The sequence below is a fragment of the Alosa sapidissima genome, chromosome 17 (assembly GCF_018492685.1).
Source record: "Alosa sapidissima isolate fAloSap1 chromosome 17, fAloSap1.pri, whole genome shotgun sequence".
NCBI classification, from domain to species: domain Eukaryota; kingdom Metazoa; phylum Chordata; class Actinopteri; order Clupeiformes; family Clupeidae; genus Alosa; species Alosa sapidissima.
The window spans coordinates 5,479,923-5,507,343 of record NC_055973.1 but is presented as its reverse complement, the minus strand read 5'-3'; the positions used below and the strand labels follow the sequence as shown (position 1 = coordinate 5,507,343).

General features: G+C 44.9%; 1 protein-coding gene and 1 long non-coding RNA gene across 11 annotated transcripts in view; one reads left to right on the top strand and one right to left on the bottom strand.

Annotated features, from left to right (window-relative positions):
• Positions 1-27,421, top strand: part of asap1b (ArfGAP with SH3 domain, ankyrin repeat and PH domain 1b) — a 75,999-nt gene that overhangs the window by 17,292 nt on the left and 31,286 nt on the right. For all 10 annotated transcript variants that reach the window (XM_042068566.1, XM_042068569.1, XM_042068567.1 and 7 more), the window contains exons 4-8: positions 15,342-15,414; positions 18,362-18,507; positions 23,673-23,747; positions 25,723-25,772; positions 26,101-26,230. In XM_042068566.1, coding sequence (XP_041924500.1) covers positions 15,342-15,414; positions 18,362-18,507; positions 23,673-23,747; positions 25,723-25,772; positions 26,101-26,230 — 474 coding nt within the window. The remainder of the gene's footprint in view (positions 1-15,341; positions 15,415-18,361; positions 18,508-23,672; positions 23,748-25,722; positions 25,773-26,100; positions 26,231-27,421) is intronic.
• On the bottom strand, positions 15,278-18,266 carry LOC121688766. Its single transcript, XR_006024683.1, has 3 exons — positions 17,904-18,266; positions 16,103-16,297; positions 15,278-15,365 (listed from the first exon to the last, which is right to left on the bottom strand). It is a non-coding gene; the product is annotated as an uncharacterized LOC121688766 (long non-coding RNA).

Genomic DNA, 27,421 nt, shown 5'->3' with positions numbered 1-27,421 from the left:
TCTGTTTGACCTAAGTAAGCAAGTGGCATAGTGGTGCAAGTTATGCAAGAGCAGCAGAAGTGTGTTGTGTTTTCAGGACAACAGGACAACAACAACAAGTTGCAAAGTGTGCAAGTGGAGTAGTGCAAGGCAGCCATTGTGGGTCCAAAGTCCAGGATGTTATGTAGCTGAGGGTAGAGGGGGGAGAGAGTTCAGCATCCTAACAGCCTGGTGTATGAAGCTGTTGGTGAGTCTGGTGGTGCGGGAGCGTAGGCTTCTGTACCTCTTCCCAGAGGGCAGTAGATCAAACAAATTGTGGATATGGATATTCAATATAATATATGACTGACAGAAATATATAAAAGTTTGCTTTTACAAGGCTTAAGATATGTTAAGCACTGTCTATCGCCACATTAAATCAATACGGTGCAGCTTCGGCTAGAAATAGAAAACCGTATTTCTGAATACTGTGGTGTCATGGCGACGCCCATTGTGGGCTGGAGAATATCGTGGTTAACCAAAAATCAACCTGACCAAGAAGGGTAGGACAATCATATCTATGCTTTCTTTTGGGCCTCGCTCTTTACCAGAATGCTTATTTAACAAAAAATAATGAATTGTCTGTGCACCTTGACTGTGATGCCATTATGGTAATCCCACACAGCCTTTCTGGCATGTTCCAGACACACTGGAGAAGGGCCCTGCCTGAACCATCCGTCAGGCAGATTAATCCGTGCACAGATTAATTGTTCTCTGTTTGAGATGTGACCCATTTGGGACTCTGTTATTTTGCCACGTGGCTGGGATTGATCACGCCAGCTTGGCCAGGGGATGCCAAACAGAGGGGTTGCCAAAGAGGAAGGAACCTTGGCATGGGAGACCAGGGCTGGACGCTCTTGTCATTTTCCTTTCACATATGCTTTTTCTTTACAAGCTCTGACATGTAGCTTTACATCTATGCTCTCGTATGCTCTCTTTCTTTTTGTCACACTTCTTTTTTTCTTTCCTCATGTTGTCCTCCTCTCTTGTACTCATCCCATCCCTACCACTTTATTCATCTTTCCTCTCCTCCTCCTCTCTTTCCCCTCTTCTTTTCTCTTTCTCCTCTTCCTCCGGGCACTGTTATGGCTGAGCAGTGGAGCTGGCTGCTCTCGGGGCTCGGGGCGTAAACAGTGTCGGCTGCTGTTAGCTCTCTGCCCGGCATGCGAGCGAGCAAGTAAGTGAGTGCGGGAGGGAGGGAGGGTTGAAGGTAAGGGATTAAGGGATGGGGGGGGGGGGGGGTGGTCATGGCGGAGGGGCGTCAGGCCCCAGGGTCTGTCTGTGGCAGCCAGCCGCCAGATTTAGCCTCTCCTTCCTTCCCCCAGTGCCTCGGGAGCGGGGAGAAGCTGCGGGGTGGTGGTGGTGGTGGTGGTTTTCTCAGCTGCACTCTTACACAAGCTGGCTCAACTCAGCGTGGCGTGGCTCGCCCAGTGCGGCTAATCGACGTGGGCAAGGTCTCACGCCAGCCTGTGAGGTCAACCAGGCCCTGGGGAGGTGGTGCAGCCCAGCCTCAGCCCAGCCCGACCCCCCGCAACACAGCATTCAGGAGGCACACCTTTTTTTCTTCCCCTGTTGTTCCTCTTGGGAGAGAGCTGGATGCACCTAAAGTTACTGCTCTGTGGAACCACTCCAGCCACCCAACCCCCCCACTGATCTTTAAAAAACAAAGCCTGGACCGGCGGTCAGTAACTCTCCAGTGTAGTAGTTTGAGGGCTTGCTGTTTAGCCATCGCCAGCGCAGTTTATTTAGGTCAGTGGGGGAGGTGGGCCTGCATTGCAGAGCACTGACGGCGGGATTACTTGGCTCCAGACACATTAATGTAAAGGCTAATAGACAGACTGGGCTGGGTGAAAGCCGGGAAGGTGAGGCATTGGAGCTCTTCGCTAAATCTATCTGGATGACATGTTAGCCTATCTAATCCATGCTTAAAGCAGAGGGTAGTTCCAGTTGGCAACAGTGGTTTACCCCAGTTTCACTGCAGGTGCTGTTTTCTTTCTAATAGAAATGAGAATCAACTGGTAGGAATGATCTGCTACTTGCCAAAGATTGTATTGCAACTGATGAGCATCCTTACTAGAGTGAGATGCCAACCACATGCTTCCTACAGGGGTTTGTGCAAGCTGCTATGGGTGTGGTAAGTCAAGCCAACATTGGTGCACTTGTTATGTCAAGGAGGAACAGACCCTGCATTCTGAAAGCATTCGAATCCCATAAAACTCCCCCAGTTAACTTCTCTGGAATCTGCAGGGTACAGCCACACTTTTCCAGTTTAGTTTTAGATACGTTCTCCATCCATACGCATTTGTAATTCCTGATTCTTGTCCACACAGGACACCCATAAACAGACCTGAAGCATGAATCACATGTCCATTCGCACATATCACATGGCAATTCAAGCAATTGTCTGCTTTGTAAAATGCAGAATTTAACTGCACTACAGATGCTATCAAGATGCAGACAGCAAGGCCAGTAAAGCTTGTATTTTGGTCTGCATGTTGCATTCACCACTGGCAGGCTAGTAGTGGAAGTCGAAGTTATGGAGAGTCAAGAAATATCAGACTGATAAGGTCTGATCAGGGTTTGTATGTCATTGTTTTCAGGTGTTTGCAGATTCACTATCCACATTAAAACGCAAAGCTTGTGTTTTCAAATGAATATGGGACCGACATCTTTTTCTAATTGTTCAGTTACAAGAGCTCGAACACGCTGAAATAGTGTAGATGAGAGGTGCAAACAACACCTCAACAACAAAACAACAAAAGTGTTTCGGATTCAAATAGATGCAGAATAGTGTGATCTTTGCCTGAATCTCTCAAAATGTCAGAATGTGAAGCTGAAATAGAATAACAGAGGTGCGCGGGGCCTGTGGTCCGAGCCAGAGGTTCACGTAGGATGTGGGAATGCCTGTGGATTACAAACCCCTCTCTCTGCAGGGTCTGCTGTGCTGGCCGTCACGGTTTGATTCCTCCCCATTTATGACCACAGTGGTTTTTGGGGCTTGTTAAGGGAACAACTCCAACAGCCAATCAGAGAGTGAAGTAGTGGGGGTAATGGTTGTGAAGTGGAAGTGGGCCTGTGTTGAGCTGGTTTGAAGGAATTCTTGCAGAATGGAGGAATTACGGATTTGGTGTTTGCTCTAATTGCAGTTTTGTCAATGAGGGAAAGCGATTTGAACTCTTTTGGTGCCACTAATGTAGGCTAAAAGGACTGCCTTAGCAGCGTAGGACGTAGGGCTGTAACGATACACCAACCTCACGATTCGGTTTGTATTACGATTTTTCACCCACGGTTTAATACGAACCTCTATTTTTCTTTTTTTGGAAGGGCGGGGCTAGACATTTTATTAAATAACATTTCAATAGCCTACCTTAGAACACCAGAAGATTACAATATAATATATAGTATAATATATCTGTATTATTTTATATCCTGATATAAAAAGAGAGAATACTGAATGTCTGATATTTATGACCGCACACAGCGGATTAGCCTATAGCCTAGGCTTACTATTTCTATTACAACTCTACCTCTTTAATTCAGCTGTCTGGTTGAAGCCTGGAAATATTCTAAACAAAGTAGCATAGTTGGCTAGCTTATCATAGTCTACTGGTTGGACTGTTCAGTTTCCCCATATGTGTTTAAGTTTCAAGGTAATACTTGTTCTCTTTGGGACGGGCCCTTTTGGGAAACATGGTATTGAGATGATCAGTCAACTTGAATGCAAGAGTTTTAAACAAATATGTGCAGCATGCTAATGATGCTAAGCGGATTTAATAGTAATTTAGCTAGTCGTCTTCTATGCGTCCTTGCTTTCACGATTGTGAATGTTTTATTTTGATTGTGTTGGCCGAGTCGCGCGTGTCCATTGAGCGAGAGAGCGCGGGGCAAGGAGAAGGGGTTTACTTTTATACTGTTTGGTAAAGTTGCACGCATAGTCTACAGTGAAAGCAACGAGAGGTATGACATTATGATTTATTTATTTGTAGGCTACGTAGGCTACTGGTAAGTAAAGCGGGAGATGTGTGTTGTTTATGCGGCTGCGTAAGCTGCAAACCACTGTCGTGGTTCTGCTTTTTCACACCGCGACACAGGTTTGTGGATCTGTGTCGCGATTGCGGTTTCGAATCGTATATCGTTACAGCCCTACTAGGACGACATGCATTCTTCCTGGGATTCCACATTTGGATCCACATTTTTGTCTGACAAAATGAGTAAAGAAAAAATAATAAAAGCAGATCGTATAGGCTTTGCTGATAAGAGAAAAGGGAAGTTGGGTTTCAATGTCTCTCACAGATTGTGTCACCCAGTAGAGGAAGTTTGACAATTGCTTTTGCCATCAAATGTCGTGGTCAACCGAAAAGTATGCTCTCAAATCCAAAGTGTCAGATATGACGTTGAACCCTTGTGAAATTTCCTCTTTTCTTTTGAAAGCAGCGGGAATGGACCTGCATGTGTCGGAGCGAGTTAGCTCATAGTACCTCCAGACATTTCCTCAGCAAAGCATTCTCTCAGTGCATGGGAGCCAGCAGGGACACACTTAGGGTACAGCAGGTGTGTTCTTGTTGGAGAAGCAGTGAAGGTATGCAGGGGTGAACTGGAGACCAAAGACTTGGAGGCAGTCTCTCTAGTCTCTCTTGCCACTCTTTTCTTAGTTATTGATTAGTGCAGAGGAGAGGAATGCGCTGGAATGTTGTTTGCCAGCCTCACAGCTCCCCAATACAGCCTTCACTTCCTCCCATTTAAACACACACACACACACACACACACACCTTTCTTTTCTTGGTCTTAGTCTTGCACTAGATGCAGGTGATGACATTCCAGGAGACGTATCGTCTCCAGAACAGTGACAAGGCCAAGTGTGGCTCCTGTGAAGTTTCTCCCTGGGCTGAAACTAATGGAGCCGGGGAGGCTTTCTGGTGGTACATTTTGTTTGAAAGGGTTGGAAAATAGGCCTGAATATTACACACACACTTACTCACACACACACACACACACACACACACACACACACACACACTCTCTCACACTCACTCGGTCCCTCATCCTTAACACACCCATACACACTTACAGATACACACACACACACACCTTTCCTTATTTTTAGACAGGGTGTCCCGGGCTGCTGCGAAGATGAATGGTGTGTGTGTGCGCCTTTCAGTGTGTGTTATCAGGCTGTGGCTCCAGCTTTATCTCCCCCAGTCACCAGGGGATCTCCGGGAATGAGACGCTCACTCAATTACCGCTCGTGTTTCAGTCAGTCTGCTCCGCACTCGGGATGTTAATGCAGCTCAAGAGAATATGGCAGTGAGAGAGCGAGAGAAGAAAGACGATTGAGAAGTATTTCATGTTTTGCCCTGAGTTCTTCACTCCAGACATGATGTGGGCTGAGCAGTATAGTTAGAGGTAGGCTACACCAGACACCAGCCTACACCAGGCACGCAAACTAAATGCTCTGTTCACATAGCGTCTGCTGCAACAATTAGTGAACCACTATAATCACTGGAACTGGCTACACCAGACGTGATGGCGGCACTTGTATTAAACGAAATTAGACTAGTCTTCAGTTACATAGGCCTACCTGGTGTAGCCTGCCTGTTAGGAATCACTCTACTCTGAATGCAAAGTGAGGGATGAGAATGGAGGGAGATATGAAACTGAAACATTCACTGACCGTGAGACACTGAGAACCACCGGTCAAGTTGACCGTCAGTCGGACAGACAGACAGAGAGACAGACACAGGTAGAGGCCTCTGGTCCTCATATCCCCCGCTGCCTCCTCTCTTCAGACTGCCATCTCTGGGTCTACGCCTGTACTGGTCGCTCTGCTCGGCGGCGTCCTGTGCAAACACTCTCGTGCTGTTGACACAACAGACGCTCTGAGGCCACTTAGTCAACACCCTCCAAAAAACATGTCCGAACTGTGCGCCGCCTGCACCCAGGGCTTAGCACATTCTAGCCATGGCCGCCCAGTGGGTGGTTACATTTGCTGCAATTAAGTATGTATGTTTGAAGTTATGAGTGTGCGCGTGTGTTTGATGTGCTAATGGTAATGTGTTTGATGCCATTCGTTTTATGTTCCGTGCTGTGTTTGTGTATTTTATTTGATGTCCTTTTTTATGAGTTTGATTTCCTTCGTGTGTGTGTATGTGTGATTAATTGAACTGTGCACCATTAATGCTACAGTGTGTGTGTGTGTGTGTGTGTGGGGGGGGGGGCGGGTAATTGATGGCCTGTGTGTTTAGTACCTGTTAGATTCATTGGGCCCCCTTGTGGCCTGGAGAGGAGAAGTGGCTTTAGGCCTTTAGTGGCCCTAAAGGCTCTGGGCAAATGTTTGCATCAGACCTGTGTGCTGTAGCTCTTCAGAACTGTTAAGGCAGGGTTGAGGAATGCACGGAAGATCCGGGCTATATTTCCTTTATGTTTGCATATCTGTGTGTTTGCATATTTGTGTTGTGAGAGAGCCAAAAAGAGTGTGTGTGTTATTGGTCTGGCATGACCTATGTGTGAATGTGCTGCATGAAAAAAAAGTGTCATCTAGAGAGGATGTTAACTAAGTACACTGCTCTGGTATGTGTGTTTTGTATATGCTGGTGTGTTTATTCAGGGTCAAGTGTTTTACATGTATTTTGAGTATTGCATATTTTAGGACAGAGTGTGCATGCATGCGTTATGCATAAAAATAGTACTGAAGTGAAGGGCACATTTGTGTGTGTGTGTGTGTATAGAAGTGTCTGTGCGTATGTATCACAGAGCATGTGTGTGTGGGCAGAGGTGATAATTTGAGTGTGTGCTGCTGCCTGCAGAGACTGCAGTCAGAAACAAAAGAAGGTGTTTGAGTGGGTAGATGGGAGGTATGAGAGACATGAACACCATGCACATCGGCTGCATCTCAACCACCGGAATGCAGAGAGTGAGAGGCTTCATAAAAAGTGTGCAAGGTTTACGTTTAGTGAGGTCATATTGGGGACCTATGTCAACTGCTAACACAGGAGAAAAACAACATTGCTGGTCAGAGGAACTACACACAGGAATGTGTGCTTGCTGAAAGCAGTGCTCCCTGGAATGACAACACGACTCGTATCCCAGAATTTAGTGGCCAGAGCGTGTTGCCTTGGCAACAACCATCATCTCTCTGACAGCCTGAAGGGTTGTGCCACGCACTTGTAAAAGCACTTTTTCGTCTCGTTCTGGAATATCAGCTATTACTGTCCAACTGTAGCCTATGTTGTAGAACAAATGGTGTGAGAATTATATGTGATATCACACACACACACACACACACACATGTGTGTGTTTACAACATGGGCTAGTACAAGACAGGAAATTGTTTTGTAGCCATTTAGACTTATGTTGTATATTTCTGTGGGGGCATAAACCTTAAAGGAAGTGGACTAAATTAGGTGAGTAAGTGAAATCACTGCCATTGCCTCTTAATCATTGACATAATGAGACTCTCATAGATGGGGTGGCCAGGGAATGGGCAAAGGTATTTCTCAGGGTCCACAGACTACGATAGAACATTTGTGCTACTTTAATCTGATATCTAAGGAGCATTTACGTAATTTGCCTGACCTGGAGTTCTCTACTGCAGCTCAACCTCTTGCTCTTTCTCTCTCTCTCTCTCTCACACACACGCACGCATGCCGTTCTGTGCTCATCTACAGTAGTAGAGGCATGGGTTACCCTTTTTTCTCAGATGTGACAGCCCTCTTCTTCTCTCAGCCTAAGTACAATTTAAATTTAATTTAAAATCTCAAAATACTCAATCTACTCAACCTCTCCTATTTTCTTCTTAGGTGATTGATTTCTTCCTTCATTTTCATTGTTTTAACTAACTCTATGTAAAAATAAGACAGTCTTACAGTTGGGTTACATCTAGCTTTATTACCCACAATACAGTGCAAATCCTCATTCAGATTCTGGCTAATTTTGTGTTAGCGTTTTTAGATTGTGGCTAGCCCTGTAAATTAGCTATAATGTCTTACACCTTTACAAACAAGCTACCTGCACATTGTGATCATCTTTTGAGCATTGTTAACAGTTTACTGTTATCAACTCAAGCTGGTAAATCTAGCTTATTGAACTGGTTGCAAATTGTTGAATACTTCTTGAACACTAGCAGCTACTGCACATTAGTTTCCCCACATTAACTCTGATGCCTATATAGGCTACTGTATCTTGCTATACTGTGCCGAGGTGGCTTAATTAAGTTATCGTCCATAAGAGTTACTAACACAGTTAAATTATTGGGAATCGATCCCTCTTATCTGATTAACATGCAGTCAAATTGGCAATGCTTCTAATAGTAGTGTTTGAAAACCACTTTAAAACTTACATCAGAATGATGTTTTCAATGGAGGTCTACCTACCTACCTACCTACCAGTGACTTGAGAGGTGGAAATATTCTTCGTTCTCAATTTCTGAAACGTGCTTCTTTCAACAATTCATGCAATGAGCTGTCAATCATCAGTTAACTGCCAGAGATGGAGAATTAAATTTGGGGTGTCCAGTACCACCCTGTTCACCCCTCTTGCTCAGTGCCTGCTCTTAATACCTGGGTATTAGCGATAATGGTAAAGCTTATCGTAATCTGACAGGCTTTTGAGGGTCAGTGGGTCCAAATAGGAGAAAATGACCCGCAGAGCTGAACTCGTACTCTGCTGAGGACAACCTGGCAAGCCCAAGACCTGACCCTGGCCCTGTGTGTGTATTGTCTGCATTTTTACAGAGGAAGTGTGCCAGTGGACATGTTGGCTTGGCTGTCATTTAGTGACGGCTCTGCCTCTTCCTGTTTCCTGTCCAGGATGGCAAGTGTCCGGCCTGCTCCCGAAGGATAAAGGAGTGAACAGGAAATATGCGGCGGCAGTTTCTATGTAAACTATGACCCGTGACCTTGAGTTATGGAACTGATAATGCCTCTTCATTGAGGTGCCATTAGTGGGGTTGATGTGGGGCCAGACTAAATGCCAGTTAGCACACTAAATAATGAGAATGTGTGTATCATTGGCTATTTTGTTCTAAAACATTTTGCCCCTTAAATAGCATGTTATGGTTAGTGATGATGAAAGTTGCTTGGGACACAAAAGAGACAAGGCAGTTGTGCATGATGTACGTTAAACATGCCATTTCTTTTCTGTGTTTTTAACTGATCATGTTATAAAGCCTTCATGATGCTACAAACTGCAACACGACCTGTCCTATCTTCATGCTAAGTGTCACAATGTCCATTGGTAGCATTTTACCCAGTTATGTACCCACCCAGTAATCAGAAAGCATGATAAACACATTTATAAAGAGTTATAGAGTATTCATAATACATTGTCATGATAGACATAGGTCTACAACTACTTAGATATAGCTATGACTGTATTTAGTACTGATACTTAAATAAGGTGGTACCTTCCCAACTTTAGTCGGCCTGAAAAGTTCTCTTCTTTGTGACTTATCACACACTAAATGTCGTCTCTGTTCCTCTTAAGTTCCTCCTCTCCATACACCTGTTACTACTGGCTGCTTCAGACACATGAGCTAGTTTGTCTGCATCTTTATTAAGAATTGTCTCATCCCCAAGGACTCAGGATTGGTGCAGTGCCCTTGTTGTGACCACTATAAAGGACTGCAGTTTGAATTCACCCACTGATGCTGTGATTGGTCGCCCATAGATCCAAAGCATAAATCCTTGGTCATGACATTGACTACTTATTTTGCTAATGTCTTGTAAAACATAGCAGACATCATACGGCCAGGTTAACAAGGTTAAAACACAGATTTTCACCGGAGGGGATCTTTAAGTTGTTCCCTTTCCTGTTGAACAAACTCTCGTTGTTTCAGGTCTGTTCAGATCTGAGCAATTGTACCCTTGCTCACTGTTACGTAGAAATCTTTGTGTTGCCGATTATTAAAGCAATACTCCCTCGTTTTTTTAAAAGTGGTATATCAATTAATCTTGTGCTGGTGCTGAAGACTGCCTTTGATGACAAACAGGACCCCAGAGAGTAGGGGTCCAACACACACACACACACACACATACACACATAGAGAGAAACGGAGGCACGGCATGTCTCCCAATGCTGTAAAGAGATGTTCCTATCAAAGCTCAGGATTTAATTACGGCGCTCAGTCAGAAAGAGGATTAGCAGCCATCATTGGTGCTGCTGATGGAGAGGGGGTGGGGAGGGGAAGGGGGGGGGGGGGTTACAGACTGTTACGTCACGGAGCCTTAAAAGTCACATGCAGAAAACTCATCATTGTTTTTTTTTTTTTTTAATCAATCTGCACGAAAGCAGAGCAATAGGACAGAGACTGACTGAGCCATTGCACGGATAGATGAGTCAGAGGCAGGATGGACAGACCAAAATGGCTATCGTTAATCCGACTCATGATTGACCTTCTCTGCTGCAGTCTTCTGCCACTAGCCTATGAAGCAATGTTTTTTTTTTTTCCTCCTGACCATGTCTGAGATTGACCTTTAATCATGCCATGCTTCAAACACTGGGAGGAAGTCGGGGCCTTTTATAGAATTCATGGAAATTGACAAACCAGAGTTAGTTCCTCTGCCCCCTTTAAAGCAGCTGTGTGAGTATGGGTTAGTTTGCGGAAAAAGATTTTTACAAGTGGAGTATTTGTCATTCCGAGGTGAAAACTGCATCTTGGAAACTATGTCAAATGCCCCGAGCAAGATACATTTTTTTTTTATTTAACCTTTATTTTATCAGGAAATAATCCCATTGAGATTCAGAATCTCTTTTTCAAGGGAATCCTGGCCAAGACAACAGCATAATAGTTCCATATTTAAATATACAGTAAAAAACAGACAACATAAAAAAAAAAAAAAGACAGTTGGCAATTTAACATCATCTCAACATTATCACCAGCAGCGCTCAAAAACAGCACATGTGCATTTAGTACTCAAATAGACCTTTATATTGGTTTTAAACTGTCATTATTGGTAGGTAGTCTAATTTAAGATGATTCTGACATTTATACCAGGATGAGGGTGCAAAAACTTTAAAGGCACTTTCACTGAAGACAGTTCGCGTTTGGGGACTGTCATACATAATTTTCCCATATGATCGAAGATTACAATTCCGCCTGGTGACTTTAGGAGTCCGGAGAGAACATAATTAAGGAGGCAGTTCACATAGTATGGCCTTATAAAGAAAAATATACCAATGCTCCAATCTGCGAAGGCCAACCAACACTCTCATACAAGCTACAGTGATGAGTACGAAAACTAAAATTAGTTACAAATCTTAGTGCTGCATGCTATACTGAATAATTTTCAGAGTAGATTAGATTGCATGCATGTATAAAATATATTTTTCTCGCACTAAAAGAGAAACAGCATTTGTTTCTATAATAGAAACCCAACTTTACTCTAAGTTTTTTTGTTAGACACTCTATATGCTGCTTGAAGGACAAGCTTTCTACTAAGAAGAAACCAAGATATTTGTAGACTGATACTCGTTCAATTACTTTCTCTAGTGTAAAAATCTGACAAGCATCGTCTGTGTTCCTTGATTTAGAGAAGCACATCATTTTAGTTTTGTCAGAGTTTAGTACAAGTCTCAATTTATGGAGATTCTTCTGATTAATGTGAAAAGCAGATTGCAGGTCTTCTGAGGCACTTGCTAAGGATGAGGCAGAACAATACAAACCTCATACAGTGCTTGTGTCACTATGAGGAGAGGGTTTGAGTTGAAGCTCTGTTCATGTGCCATCCTGTAGTGCTACTGGAGAGGGAGATCAAAGAGGTCCTGTCCCGGAGTGAGAGAACTCGAGGGGGTGCAGGCAGCTGTGGTTGCAAATGGGGTTGGGGGGATGGGGGTGGGGGGTGCTGGGTAAAATCTGTCCTAGGGTTGAAGTTGGGCTTGCTTAATTACATCGTGAAATTTAATTAGCCCAATGTTCCAAGCCCTGCCTAGGAGTACACATACACACGCACACACACACCACACCATACACACAAAGAGGACTGCATAATTTATGTGTGGTGGTGTTTACTGTCCCCAGGAGCGGATGTATGCTAGGTGTGTGTGTGTGTGTGTGTGTGTGTGTGTGTGTGTGAGTGAGTGATTGTCTGGGGCCAGTGCAGCCCAGCGAAGGGATTATGGGTCTCTACACACGTCTGCTGCCACCATCCACCTCTGGCCCCCTTCAGCTCCTCTCATTCCCTCTCTCCCTTCTCTTTCCCTCCCTCACTCCTCCTCTCATTCCCTCTCTCTCTTCTCTTTGCCTCCCTCACTCCTCCTCTCATTCCCTCCTTAGTGTGTCTGGGTAGATAAATCTGCTCTGGCTTTATAAGCTACTTCCCTAAGACTAAAGGGCTATATCGGTGAGATAAAGGCTTGGATGAAGGTGGCTGTGTCTAGTAGCTCCCTCTGGGAGACATCAAGGGAGAGATGTGAAGGGAGGTCGGGTCGGTTATTGGCATCTCTACTATAGGGTGTGGAAGAATATTTGAGGCCTCTGCCATTTTTAAACTCTCTCCATTCACTTCAGCTTTTCTCAAACACATCTCGAAATAGATAGACACTTTCCACTGCAGTAGCTTGTGGGACATTCAAGTGGTCAGAATTTTTAACAGAGCGCTCCACTGCTTGGTCTTGTTCTATATATATAGTATATATACTTTTTTGATCCTGTGAGGGAAATTTGGTCTCTGCATTTAACCCAATCGGTGAATTAGTGAAACACAAACAGCACACGGTGAACACACAGTGAGGTGAAGCACACACTAATCCCGGCGCAGTGAGCTGCCTGCTACAACGGCGGCGCTCGGGGAGCAGTGAAGGGTTAGGTGCCTTGCTCAAGGGCACTTCAGCCGCGGCCCACTGGTCGGGGCTCGAACAGGCAACCCTCCGGTTACAAGTCCAGAGTGCTAACCAGTGGGCCCGTTCTATTTTTATTTTCCACTACGGTGCAAGGACTACTGGACCTATGTTGACAGCCTAATAATTTTGCTCTTCAATCGCAAAGTCAGTTTCGACATTGTGCAAGATTAGGCTGTTATTGCTGACATCTCTATCATTAGGTGTAGTGTAGGTCTAAGGGTGAGGATGGATTTTTGAGGCCTGTGTGGGTTTTAAACCCCTCCCTTTTCAGTCCAGCTTCTCTCAAACACATCTCAGAATAGATGAGTCATGTTACCCTCTCTCACTTCACCCCAGCAGCGGTCACCACTCTCTCACCTCCTTCGAAACTCTGTGGCCACTCACTTTAAGCTCCCAGAATCCCTTGAGTGAGTTTCCATGTAGCGGTGCGCCCGGGAGAGGAAGCAGCTGCACCAGAGGAGCGGTCCAGCGGGAGCTTCCCCTCTCGCGCCCAACGCCACAGTGACATCAGCATTCTTTCATCGGCACGCACTCCTCTGCCACAGAGGGAAATACCTCGGGATTCCGGCTGCACTCCCAAACATTCCTGACGTTCCGATCTGTAAACAAACATCTGGTCCTTATTTTACATTTTTCATTGAGGGAAAATTCATAATTATATCCAGAGGAATGCTTTCAGTTAAAGTCATGGAAAATCCTTTATTCCTTCCTTCACCAAATTATAGTGAAGAGAAGAGGAGTAACCCTTCACAGAGTGCATTGAAAATGTCAGCTTATGTAAAAATACATAAATGCAGAGTGGTGGAGAACCAACTTCCCACTGGCGAATGTGCCTAGCATTTTGATAAGTGGTACTCAAGAGTCTGCCTGATGACATATTAGACGTCATTATGGGCTGCATTTTCTTTTCTTGCCTTTTTTAGTGGGATTCTGTGCGGCAGCGAGGCTGGCTTTCCTGCTGCCTGACAGTGAAGTGAAAGCCCTTGTGTTTGAGAGCCGCGGCGGGCGAGGATGAATCATGACTTGTCCCTGGTCAGATGCCACCAGAGGAAGCACTTTGTTATTCTGAGCTGCCTAGTGCACACACAAGCAGCTTGTGGGCTCTTGCGACCAGGGCGCTCGCGAGTGTGCATGTTAATCAGCTGTGCAGAGCGCGGACAAAAAGGCCTGAAATCTGCTGGCTCTTGGTCTGCACCATGCACTCCAACTGGTGCCAGGACAAGAGAGAGAGAGTCGAGAGAATGCATCTTTTCTTAACAATTTTCCTCTGAATTTCATCATTATCTTTGGCCATTGTTGTGTTTGTATTGGACTTATTTTTTGCCAATGATTCATTTTTGTAGTTGAATCTAGTTGGAGCTGCTTGATTTTCAGATGGATTGATAGAGAATGATGGAGAGAGAGAGCGAGAGAGTGAAAGGATGGGTTTAATGCTTCATTTATGCCAAAGTAGTAAACAGCTGCGTAGGAAATGATGGTCAGTTGTGTGTGTAGAACAAATGCTAGTGTCCAAACAGGCAGATGGCCTCCATCTCATAATTGGTTGTGGTGTTAAGCTGACAGTTTGTTTTTTTCCAGTAGGCTGTCCTGGTTTCCCTTCTCTGGCGATGTGATCTTTTTATACAGCCACAGGGATGTGCTGCTGAAGTGATGGGTTGTAGTTTTAGAGGAGGGAAGGACTGGGAGAGGAGGAGAGAGAGAGAGAGAGAGAGAGAGAGAGAGAGAGAGGGGTGAGAAGGATGAAGAAAGAGGGAGTCGGATGAAGAGAAGAATGCTGAGATGAAGAGATGGAGTAAAGGAGAGCGAGGGATGGTGTGCTATGATGATTCAGTGCAGCACTCTGCTCTTCTCCACAGTGTTTACCTCTACCTCTCCCCCCCCCCCCCTCTCTCTCTCTCTCTCTCTCTCCATCTCTCCCTCTCCCCCTCTCTCTCTGTCTCCCTCTTTCTCTCCCTCCCTCTCTCTTTCTCGCCGCCCCCCCCCCTCTCTCCGTCTCTCTCTTTCTGTTTGTCACTGTGCACCTGTGCATCCCTGTCTCTGCCTCTCTTTTTTCCATCATATTCTCCGACTCACTCCCACTCTCATCTTAAAAACTTTCTTTTGGAAACTTGGCTTTGCTATACCCTTGGTGGGTGTCTCATGTCAAAGTACTAGCGCTGTTTACATGCTAGCGCCTGTTCTTGGCAAATGCTAATCACACAGTAACATCACAGAATTGCCTGAGCTGTCTGTCTGGTAGTGGAGAAATATAATGCACAACGGAGGCCTAGCGACTCTACTGAATTTGTGTTTGAACACTAGAATCCTTGAAATTGTATGCAAAGCCATCATAGTTATCCAAGAGAACACTGCAGTGCGAGATTGGAGAGATTTTGGATTCTACCTTGATTTTTTTTTTTTTTAGATGTAAGCTGTGTGGATACTCAAATGAGAAATAGCCCCATGTACCCCGTGATGACCGTGTCCTTTCTCTGTCCCTCTTCTTCCAGGCGTTAGACCAGGACCGGACGTCACTGCAGAAAGTTAAGAAGTCGGTTAAAGCCATCTACGGCTCTGGTCAAGGTAAGAACCACTCCACCAACAGGATCAGTGAGACTGAGAGAATAATTAGCCTACTGTATCATGTTCTTGAAACTGAAACCATTGCAATGGATATTCAGTTTTGCAAAGAGAGCTTAAGGCTTGCAGGGAATATAGTGAATATGTATGATGGCTACAGTTGGAGCATCCATCACACACACACATACACACACACACTCTCTCTCTTTTATACATACACTCACACACACATACACACAGGGGCTTATATAAGCAGTTCAGAGCATTTGCTGTGAGAAATGCATGCTCTTGGGAAGGATGTGTGTGTGTATAAGAGCACTTTAAGCTGAGGCAGACCTCCCATTAAAACCAATAGGAGCAGATTACACAGCACATCAATATCTTTTTCCAAATAGTGTGGCATGAAGCCAGCTCCCATCTCTCATGCCACCCACACACACTCTCACCAAAGCACACACACACACACACACACATATGCAAAACAATTTTTTGACTGCACCCACTCAAATATTCACTCAGTCCTGCTCACTCCAAAGTGCTGTAACACACTCATACTCATGTGGGTACCCACATTTTCTCACATACACACTCGTATAACGAGACATAAACAGATGCACACACACACACACACACACACTCACATGCCCACCTATTTACATTTACACACATGAGAAGGTCATCCTCGACTCACAGTGGCAGCGTGATGTGCCCCGTTCCATTAAAGTACACCGCTCACACCGCTGGAGATGAAAGAGAAGGACAGGGCTCACTGTGTTTGTTTAGCCCTCTTAAACACATCTGGGTTTCCACGGCGATGATATTTCCGCGGCGTTCTTCATCACGGATAGCATGCAGGGAGAAACATCAGTGATTACAGCCCCTCCATCTCAGACGGTGAGAGAGACAGAGAAAGAGAGAGAAAGGGACAGAACAAGAGTGTTGTGGTTAATCAGTGTGATTGTCATCAGGATGCAGGAAGATGGCGTGGTATCAGGACTGCCGCGGTGCAATCAGGATGCACTGCACACACACACACACACACACACACACACAAGCAGTGGGACAGCGGCACGCTCCTGCAAACAGGGTCCCATTTTTAACCCTCCCTGTGACGCTCCCCACACTCCTGCTCACAGCTGACACCCTCATTATGACCGCCGCGCAGCGAAGCCCCCCCGCTGGACTGGACCCCCCGAAAGGAGGGTATGGCAGACACAGTTTTCTGTGAATATCTTGAGAACCGTAGGGCCTAGGATGACCAATTTTTTCCGTATGTTTGCCTCCAGGGGTCATGTTAACCCATTCCATGTGCACACATGGGCATAAACAGATACACACGCACACACATACATTCACAGTAATCATACGTATGACGCATACTAACACAGTAGACATATGTACGCATGCATGCACATGCACAAACACACATACGCAGGCAAACACACAAGCACGCACACACGCACACACACACACACACACACACACACACACACATAAACATAAACGTGTACACGCACACATGCACACAATTCAAGAATTTCTCAGAATTATGAACAGGCAAGATGGGGGTGGGGTTGTATAAAATGAATTTTACATGTGAAATCTATGAACTAATCATGTTTTGGTACTTGTTGTCTAGCAGATACCAGTGAGAATTGAGTGTGGAAAATGCAATTTAGTGACAGTTAGAATCATATAGGCCTTTCAGCGTGATTTATTTTTGTGGAAAAAATGTGCTGGACTGGGCGGCGGTCATATTTTGTACCGCTCTGCGGTACATCTAGTTTATTCAGTGTTGATTTCGAACAGCAGGGTAGCTCACCTGCGGGATTTGTCTTGCTGTGAATGAATATATTTGATGGAGATTAACAGAACAGAATGAGCAGCTTTTTTAATGTCTTCTCATCCCTAACATATTGGCCAGGAGTTTACAACCCAGAAGTAATTTGAAGGTAGCCTGGAAATATCTCTGATATGTACATTTCATTTGTACAGAGAGTCTGGTCACTTTCCATTGTCAAGCGTTAACTTCCTTGAAGGCGAGTACTCTGTTGAAGTTTAAAACTATTGGATCTGTCCAGAGCCACTCTGGATCTGCCATAACCAACCATCGCTATCGCCATCGCTAACGTTTGGTCGTGAGGTATGTCTGGCTCAAACTAGCGCACAACCTCAACGTCATCGTTCTCAGCTACTCCCTCTGTTCGCTGATTGGACCTGCAGATTTTTGCAGGAGAAAACCCGCGAATATACCGCAGACCCAGACGACGTACTGAAGGGAAATTAAAATTGAGCGGAAGTACGTAGGAGGGCGGAGTCAGGCTAATTTGAAGGCTCACATCATCAACCTTTTCCCTCCTTTGTTTAACTCATTAGCGGTGAACCCTGTTTACCCTGCTAAATATGAACTAAATATGCGTCTCAGTCAGCCTGACCGGTGTGGTACTGATGAACATGAGTGTGTTGTAAGTTGGTATGGCTTGTTTACTTACTGCCTGGCTCCCACTCGGCATCACTTACAGCCAGCCGTGAGCAGCCGCCTTTAGAAACCGTGAGTCACATTATGACATGGTGTGTGTGTCGCCGTGGAGACCCGACCGCCTTTGACATTGGCGTGACTGGCGCCATATTGTAACAAACTGACCTGCTGGGAGACCAGATTGCCGTCATGTCTCTATCGTGCACGGCACAGGAAAGTTGGCGTGTAGGAGAGGCGTCTTGGTGTTGGCCCTTGGGGCGCTCCTAAGTTCTGCTGTAGCTTATCTTGTTAACTCCTGTCTAATTCTCCCTTTGTGTCTCTCTTCCTCTCTGTGTCTTTGTGTTGGGGTGACTGTGTGGATGGCCCTTTGTGCTTGGCTGTGTGTTTATATATGTGGCATGTTTGTACGTGTGTGTGTTTACGTTCACATTGTGTGTGTGTGTGTGTGTGTGTTGCACGCTCTCTGAACAGACCATGTGCAGAATGAGGAGAACTACGCTCAGGCCCTGGACAAGTTTGGCAGCAACTTCATCAGCCGGGACAACCCTGACCTGGGCACGGCCTTCGTCAAGTTCTCCACCCTCACCAAGGAGCTGTCCACTCTCCTCAAGAACCTGGTGAGTGACTACTGGCCAGCACCGCCCACTGGGAGACTGGGGGCCTGTCCTCTGGTCCACTCAACTTCTACTGGCACTCATTGCCTTTATGAGTGGCATATGGAGTTTATGATGGTAATATAAGATTACCTGCATTTTTACCTACATTTTTGTTTTTATTCTAAAGAATAGTTGAAGCAATGTTCATAACTCATGTCATGTGTACAGTTAAGTAGTTATAGTTAGTAAGGCAAGGCAATTTTATTTGTCTTCACGGCTCTTCACAAGGCAAGTAGAACGCTCCATTGACTTGAATGGGCTTTCCCAAAGTTCTACGGTAAAATATTTTCATGTAATTACCGCTGCAAACATATAATTACCGCTGTCAATGGCAATGGGTTTTGTGCTTCTGATACGTCTTTCATATCACTACGCAAGGACTGGAACTTCATTCAAAATTTCTCAGCAAATACCACGATGAACGGTAACAAATAGGCTAGGCTATGTAGGCTAAAGTCATATTGTGGAGAGTTTATTATTTCGTTTTGGCAAGTAGCCGTGTAATAAGCAGGATAATGTATAGAACGCCGGTCATGATTGGGAAAATAAGTCCCTTCAGGGCGGAACAAGACCGGTTTGGCCTGTCGGGACTTTTTTTCCCAATAATGACCGGCATTCTATACATTATCCCTTACATATTTCATACCGAGGCAGTTCAATGTGCTTTACACATCATCAGTAGAAAACAGTAAACCTCAGCAAATCGCAACATTTAACATTTGTAAGGGTAAATAAAATGATTTAAAAGATTACATGAATTAAAGAAGATAATAAAATAAAAGCAAAGATTAGACCAGATAAACTAGACTAGAAAATGTAATTTCGAGGAAATTACCAGTGCATGAAAATATAAACATACTGTATATTAACATAAAATGCCAAACAAACTTTTATTTGGAAACAGTTGGCAGGAGTCATAGTTGATAACAACTGACAGTTGAAATGGCTGAACAGTTAAATAGTTGAGTAGTTTAAATAGTTAAATTATTTAATGAATTAAGTGAATTATTGTAGTGAGGACATTTATTTTGAAACAGTTGTGGGCAGAGGAAATAGTAGTCTTAAGAGAGCCAGATTGTATGCTTAAAGCCTGAGACAGAGTATATAGTTTAAAAGTTGAATGTAGATAGTTAATAGTTTGGATTAACACCTGCTTTTACAAGGCGGAAGTATTTAGGCGCAGAATAGACGTGCGCTTTCAGGAGCAGTCTCATGGCAATTAGCCATGTTCAGCTCCCGCGACAGGCAGTTTGCGCTTTTACATCATTGCGGCCTGTTTGTACATACCTCGCAATGATTTTACACGCACAAATACCCTTTTATAAGTAGTTATAACTTATCTTTCGGTTTTAATCTTGGAAGTAGCAAGTCTTTCATCTGACATTGGAAATGTCACAGATTGTTCATGGTTTTCATGATGTGGCTTATTTTAGAGTTGTAACTTGAGGGAGATTGGCAGAGGTCTGTGAAATATATTACTTGGCTTTGGAGGCAACAGTAGGTGTTAAGTTCATAAGCTTGTTTTATCTATCTCTCTCTCTGTGTGTGTGTGTGTGTGTGTGTGTGTGTGTGTGTTCCGTGGGTGGTTGTGAGTCTTTCTCTTGCTGCCATGTTTTGTAGAAGTAGCCCACAATGCCCATGCTGAGAATTATGACAGTTGAGCACCCCAGCAGGGTGCCAGTTCATATATATGTGTGCGTGCACATACACACATTTGTATACGCTTGTCTGAAAAGGTTGCAGTTTAATTATGATGTCTTAATCTCTGAGTTTGTCGTCACATGTGTGGGTGTGCATCTGTGCAGCCATGAATATGCATGTTTATGAAAGCAGCGAGCGAGGTTTTGGATTTGAGGAGTTCAGAATAACATGTCTGAATCATATCTGTGTATGTGCCTGTGTGCCTGTGAGTGTATGCCTGTGTGCATTTGTGTTCGTGCTTGTGTGTTCTTGTGTCATATGTTTGATTATGCTTAGGGTTTTGTGAGTGTGTTTGACAAAGACCTATGGTCCTAAGTCGAGTCCAGTGTATACTTTTGTATACACTACTGTAAGAGTGGTGTGTGCTATTGCACACATTGCATACAATTGTATGTACTGCTGTATGTCCTGTCTACAGGATTTGTGGGTGGAATTTTTATTTAAGTTCCTACAAATCATCTAGACCTGCTAAAGCCTTTGGCTGTTCCACTATGTAGGAAAGATTGCATGTAGAGCCTGTGCCATGCCGAGAAATCCACCTTTTTACTAAGAATGTGTGCAGCCATTTGTAAGTCATGCCTTAGCTGTGACACTAAGAATTAGGGTGCTGGTTTTATCCAGCTAGTGCTACAACATTCTACTTTATCTCTCTTTTTTTAACCCCTTCCCGTCATTGCATCACCATTCTGTGTCCTTTTGTGAAATATTTTCTGTTTCATTCTTATGCATCCCCCTCTCCTGCTGTCTTCTTCTCACACCTCACACTGCTTCATCCCATATTTCACCACCAGCCATTTTTACTCTCCCATTCTCTCTTCTCTCTCCCTTCACACACACACACACACACACACACACACACACACACACACACACACACACTCCCTCTAGCCAGCACTCCTCTCTGCCTCTCTAGAGTAACTAGATTAGGTTTATTGGTGTGGAAAACAGGCATCTCTGTCTGTCAAAGCAGAACTGGACAAAACAGTTCTGCTCTCCCTTACATTGAGCCTGCCTCCATTAGAGACCGCTGTGTGTTTAGGAGGGGCATGCCTTAATGTGAATGTTTGTATGAATGTAGTATTGTTAGGTAGGCTTTGGGTATTTGTGCGCATTGGAGAGGGGGAAAAAAGCACAGAGAGTCTGAAAGAGGGATGGATACAAAATGTGAAAACGAAAGTAGAATAGAATCAGAAGAGAATCAGAAAAGAAATTCTCTTCTGATTCTATTCTACGTTCATTTTCACATTTTGAGAAACGAGAGAGAAGGAGAGTGTATGTATGAGTATGTGAGACATACTGTATGTATGCAATTGTCTTGTACTTTTTATTTATGCATTGTTGGGCTGTTGTGATAAGTAAATTTCCCATGTGTGGGATTTAATAAAGTCTTATCTTATCTTATCTTATCTTATCTTATCTTTGCTTTTGCTACTGCTGTCACTCTCTCTTACTCGCTCCCTCTCTCCCCCTCTCTCTCCTTCTTTCTCTCTCTTCCTTCCCTCTCTTCCATCTATCCTTTTTTTATTTGCCCATCTCTGCTTACACAGTGTGTTTATGTTTGTGTTTGTGTTTGTGTGTGTGTGTGTGTGTGTGTGCGTGCCTGCCTGCCTGCCTGCCTGCATGTCCATGCATGTATGTGTCTGGTAAAGGGAGGCATTAAGGTCATTAAGTCTGCTGGTAAACAACTCTTGCTCTCCTGGTTGATGACAGGGCAGCTTGTCTTTGCTTGGGAGGCCTTTACTGATCTGAGGACAGTCTGCTGGAAAGGTTGGAGAGGCCGTTGCTGTTATTAATGAGGCATGGGAGGAAAGGGGCTGACACGGTGCTAAGTTGTGTAATAAGCCTTTTGTCAGGCTCCATCAGATTCTCTTTGACCTTTTGATGAGAGGAAGCCTGGCTTTTTTACATTGGAACAACAGAAACCTGGGGATTTATGGGGAACTTGAAGAGAGTCATGTGTAGGTATAGACAGGCAGTACACACACACACACACACACACACACACACACACACACACACACACACACATGCATACACACGCGCACACACACACACACACACACACACACACACACACACAGACACAGACACGAACACACGTCCACTGAGATATGAGTTAAAGATGTCAGGATATGCAGACTCGCACACCCTCAATGTCGCTGCATACACACATTCCTTCTTTTGAGCAGATGGGACATCTTTGCTCTCCTATGTTAGATATGAGAAAGAGTCTGTGGGAGAGTCCCTGTGTGTGTGTGTGTTTCTTTGTGGCTTACACGTCAGTGTGGGTGTCACCTTCCTGTGGCATTTGCCACTTTTAAATCTAGACTTCCAATTTTCTGTGGTAACAGAGATGCCAGTGTGATGTGAACGCTCAGACATGTAGTTCTGTAGGCATCAGTCAACTGGGTGATCCTTTTGTTCACTAATAATCTACAATGTTAACATATGGGAATTTTGTAATCCAAAAAGAGGAGAAGGCTAAAGCCCTTGTGTCATTTCCTTTGTAATTTAATTTGTGAGTAAAAGGCCAACTGTAACATTTCTCTTGTACCGTTTAGCCACTAAATATTTCAATTTGGCCTTTTTAAACAAGAATGGCATAACCCCATGAGGTCTTATGACCTCATATTCATAGTCACATAACCTCTGTCTTTAACTCTGAATCTCTAATGGCTTTTTCTCTCTACAGTGTAGTCATATTAACAGAACTATAAGTAGCCATTAACTAAATGGTATATTAAGTACAGTACTATATTAAGTACAATGAAGCCACCACACTTACTGCACTGGTATTGGACACTGAATCTTTGACTGGCCTTTTAGTCAACAGTCTCACACTCTTCTGTTCCTGAGAGAGAGAGAGAGAGAGAGAGAGAGAATTGTGTGCTTTTGCCCCCTCATGTAATGCACTGCGGTGAAGTGGGTCAGGAACTCCGTTTTGTGCTGCTTTTGGTCAGGCCCCTGCTGTCGAGCCGGAAACGAGCATGCAAGATAGCAGGGGCTGGTGGGAGCTCTTTGAATCTCATTACCAAATCAATATTGTTTTAGTAGGCCACGGAAAAGCAGCTTGCGTGCTAACAGTGCCCTGCTACAGTATGTTGTGTCAGCATTGCGCAGGCTGTGCAGCCAGGCATCGATTTCTAGAGAGAGGGGGGGGGGGGGAGAGAGACAAAGAAAGTGAAAAAAGAAGTGACACAAAAACATGAGAGAGAGGGGTGCCACTTGGTCGTGTCAGCTCTGGTGTGCTCTATCAAGGAGGAAGCCTTGGTTGGAATGTGCTGATAGATGAGATGGATTTTTTATCACTTTTGTCCTCTTCTGTGCCATTGCTCTTTCATGTGCTTGTAAAGCAAGATTATTTATGCTCTCCATGTCCTTTTTTTCTCCCCATCTTTCTCTCCCTCTCTCTCTCCATCCCTCAGTTGCAGAGCCTGAGCCATAATGTGATCTTCACGCTGGACTCCCTACTGAAGGGGGACCTGAAGGGAGTGAAGGGGGTGATGGACACTCCCCATTCTCACTGATACACACATCACCTCTCAGAGAGAGAGAGAGAGAGAGAGAGAGAGAGAGAGAGAGATTGAATCAAAGAGGAGGAATAGAGGGATGACTAAGTGAGATATGAGAAGAGAAATTAAAGACAGCGAGAGAGACTCCAGGAGAACTCCTGACCTGACAGTCAGGCTTGTCTGGACAGCATCAGCAGCTTCCAATCTGAGAGAGACAGAAGTGTGGATGGAGACAAGTTGTAAGGAAAGAGACATTTTAGTGCGATTGAATGAGACGATAAGTAACTACGAGGCTAGAAGCCAAAGACAGAGAGGTGGAAACAGAGGACAAATGATGGAAGGAAGCAGCAAGACGGATGAGGGGAGGAAGAGGAGGGGGAAATTGAGGGAAAAGAGGAGGCAGTCAGATTAGCTCTAGTCAGTGACTCTGTTTCTGGGATCTGTCCATAAATCAGCCAGTAAATCAGTCTGACCCCCCCCCCCCCCCACACACACACACACACACACACACACACATCCATCTCCCTGCTCCATGTTGTGTTTGGAACAAGCACTCAGGGTAAGCAGGTTGTGACCTCGGCGACTTAGCAACATGGAAGGCGTGGCCCTGGCACGCAGACACACAAACAAACAAACAGCCCCGATCCCAGAATACCCCCTCCGAACCTGACATCCTCCTTAAGACGAGGACAGCAGACTGCTTGTCAAAGATTAGGGGGAGCAGTGCAGCCTTGTGGGGAAAAAAAAAAAACCTTGTTAGCCTAGCTGTCACAAATACTGTAGCAGCAATGCTAATGATACCACAGCAAGACTGAATTAGACAAAAATATGCCACCATGACCTCAGAATAATGCAGAAATAAAATTTTGTGGTAAAATGTTTTTCTCTGTTTGGCATTGAGTCTGCCACTGACCACTGAAACCACCACTTCACCCTCATGGCCACAAAATCCATTTAACCTAAGCCCTCACTAAAGAATAATCACTATCCACTGTCCAGCAGTTAATAACGCTGGCTTAAAATGATCCACCACACTGACATTGATGTAAAACGACCACTAGTACATGTAAACTTGGCTGCTACCCCAGTAGCAGCGGCCACGGGATGTTCTCATCTACATCTGTTAGCTTTTTTCCATTGAAGCTCAGCTTTGTCCAACTGCCCCACTGTTAATGCTAAAAAGTGTAGTTTGGCATTAACCAACACTGTCATTAAGGTAAAGCTGCCACTGTAGATGTCTAATTAGCCACCAGCATCATGGGTTAAGGCTACTGGAAGTACACATACTCATCTATTGTTGTTAGTGTTATCATTGGAGCTCAGTATTGCCCTGCTGTACTCCTCTTCTCCTGTCTGGATTGTTAGCGTTGGAGCTCAGTGTGTTCCACTGTCACAACAAGTCATCAGATGCTCTCTGAGGCCCATCCAAGCGCTCAAGGCAGCGGACCAGTGACGCAGCCATTAGAGTGCGCCTCCTGTGTGATCTTACGGTAGTAATGACGGCTCGGCCTCACCCCAAACCCCAAAAGCCACCGCTGCAGCAGCGCCCAGTCTGAGTGGAGCACAGCCTGACGTGTGTTGCAACACCAGGAGTGTTTTTCGTTTTTGAATGGTTCCTGGAGGGGCTCTCCTTCTCTTGCTCCCTTTCTTTCTGTCTCTAGCCGTCTTGCTCTCTCTGCTCCTTCTTCTCGCCTCTCACTTGCTTTTCATCTCTCTCTCTCTGTCACACTCTCTCTGTGTGTGTGTGTGTCTATCTCTCTCTCCCTCTCTCTATCTCCCTCTTTCTCTCTGTTCGTCTCTCTCTCTGTCCTTCATGTGACTCCAGTCGGCCTCTTTGTGCAGCAGAGACCCCTTGTTGGCTGCTGGCTGCAGCTGGCTGATAACTTTGTTTTTCCTGTTTTTCACATTTCTCTCTCTCCCTTCTCTTGCCTCCCCTCCCCTCCCTCCCTACTTCTCTGTCCAGGATTTGAAGAAGCCCTTTGACAAGGCATGGAAGGACTATGAAACCAAGTTGTGAGTGTGATAAGTTTTTCTCCTGTTTTGCACCCCCCTCACCCCACCCTGTACACAGCCTCTCTTAATCCATGTCTGTTGTTAATGTGTGGTTGATGTCACTGCCTCACCATATTGCATACATTTTCCAGCATCATGCTCAAATTAAGACTATGCATTCTACATGTGTGAAGTCATTAAAAACAACTTTCATACAAATTAAATTAAAAAAAGAATAGGAAACTAGAGCCAGACGTGTGTGTGTGTGCATGCATGTTTGTGTTTGTGTGTGTGTGTGTGCGTATGTTTGTGCCGGTGTGTTAAATCTCACGGATGTTCCCAATTGCAGTACCAAGATCGAGAAGGAGAAACGGGAACACGCCAAGCAGCATGGAATGATCCGGACTGAGATCACTGGAGCCGAGATCGCCGAGGAGATGGAGAAGGAGCGCCGTCTCTTCCAGCTGCAGATGTGTGAGGTCAGACAGACACCACCCTGATGCCCACACACACAGACACACTCACCATTACCCACAATGCAGCTGCAGGGATGTGCCATCTTAACACATGTCTATCATTAGGAATAAATATGGAGGTCTCTGGAGAGCAGCACTGGCCTCTGAACAAGCTCTACAGGGAACTTGTTCTTTTGGTCAGAGTGTGAATGTCTTAAAACAAAGCACCTTTGCAGTACTTGCACAAGTCGAGCTGTACACATAAATCAGCTGTGTGAGCAGGCAAGCTTTATTCCCAGAGTACCAGGTTCTAGAGACTTGGACCACTATGAACAGAATACTCTAATTAAGATAAGCAAAGAGCATGATTGGGATGCGTTGCCATGGCGATCAGATCCCTGTGAGCACCAGTTGACTGACTGGTCATCAACCAAGAGGATAGACTACTGTGTAACTACAGTACTCCTGTAACCCCCACACACTCTGGCTGGAGTAGTTACACTCACACTCAAGCTGTGTGTGTGTGTGTGTGTGTGCGCGTGCATGCGTGCTGTACGTGTGGAGGGGTCAGAGTCTCTGATGTTTTTGCTTCATTTTCCTGCTGTGCTCTGTCTAAAATTGAAATAGCCTCCTCATGTTAATTACCACTTAGAATAATTCTGGCTGAATAATTCTGGCTGAGCCTCGCAGATCAGAGACTTGAGGGAATAAGGCAGAAACAGGTCCTGCGTGCATCCGCGCTGCTCTCTGGATATTCAGATCTCTGGCTAAACAACACGTTCAGTCTGTGTGTGTGGATGATCTCTGGATATCGGGCTAAACAACACGTTCAGTCTGTGTGTGTGGATGATCTCTGGATATCGGGCTAAACAACACGTTCAGTCTGTGTGTGTGGATGCTGGATGTGTGTGTGAGGGGATGACACTCGGGGTGGTCAGGTCTGGATTGTATCTGGAGGACTGTGCCGGGCCAGCGGGACTGCCCATAACTGACTGTGAGCTCTGTGGCGTACTGTGGTTTTCTCTCGTCTCGTTGAAGGGCTCGGTGACTCACCAGATTAGTGTGTTTGCTGCAGGCCCCCCCCCGCCCCCCTTTCTCTCTTTTTTTCTTACTTTCTTTCTTTCTTTCTTATTTTCTTTCTCTTTCTTCCTTTCTCTGCCTGTTTTTCTGTCCAGCAGTCTTCTGTAGCAGTTTCCATCTGTCTGCCTTTTGATT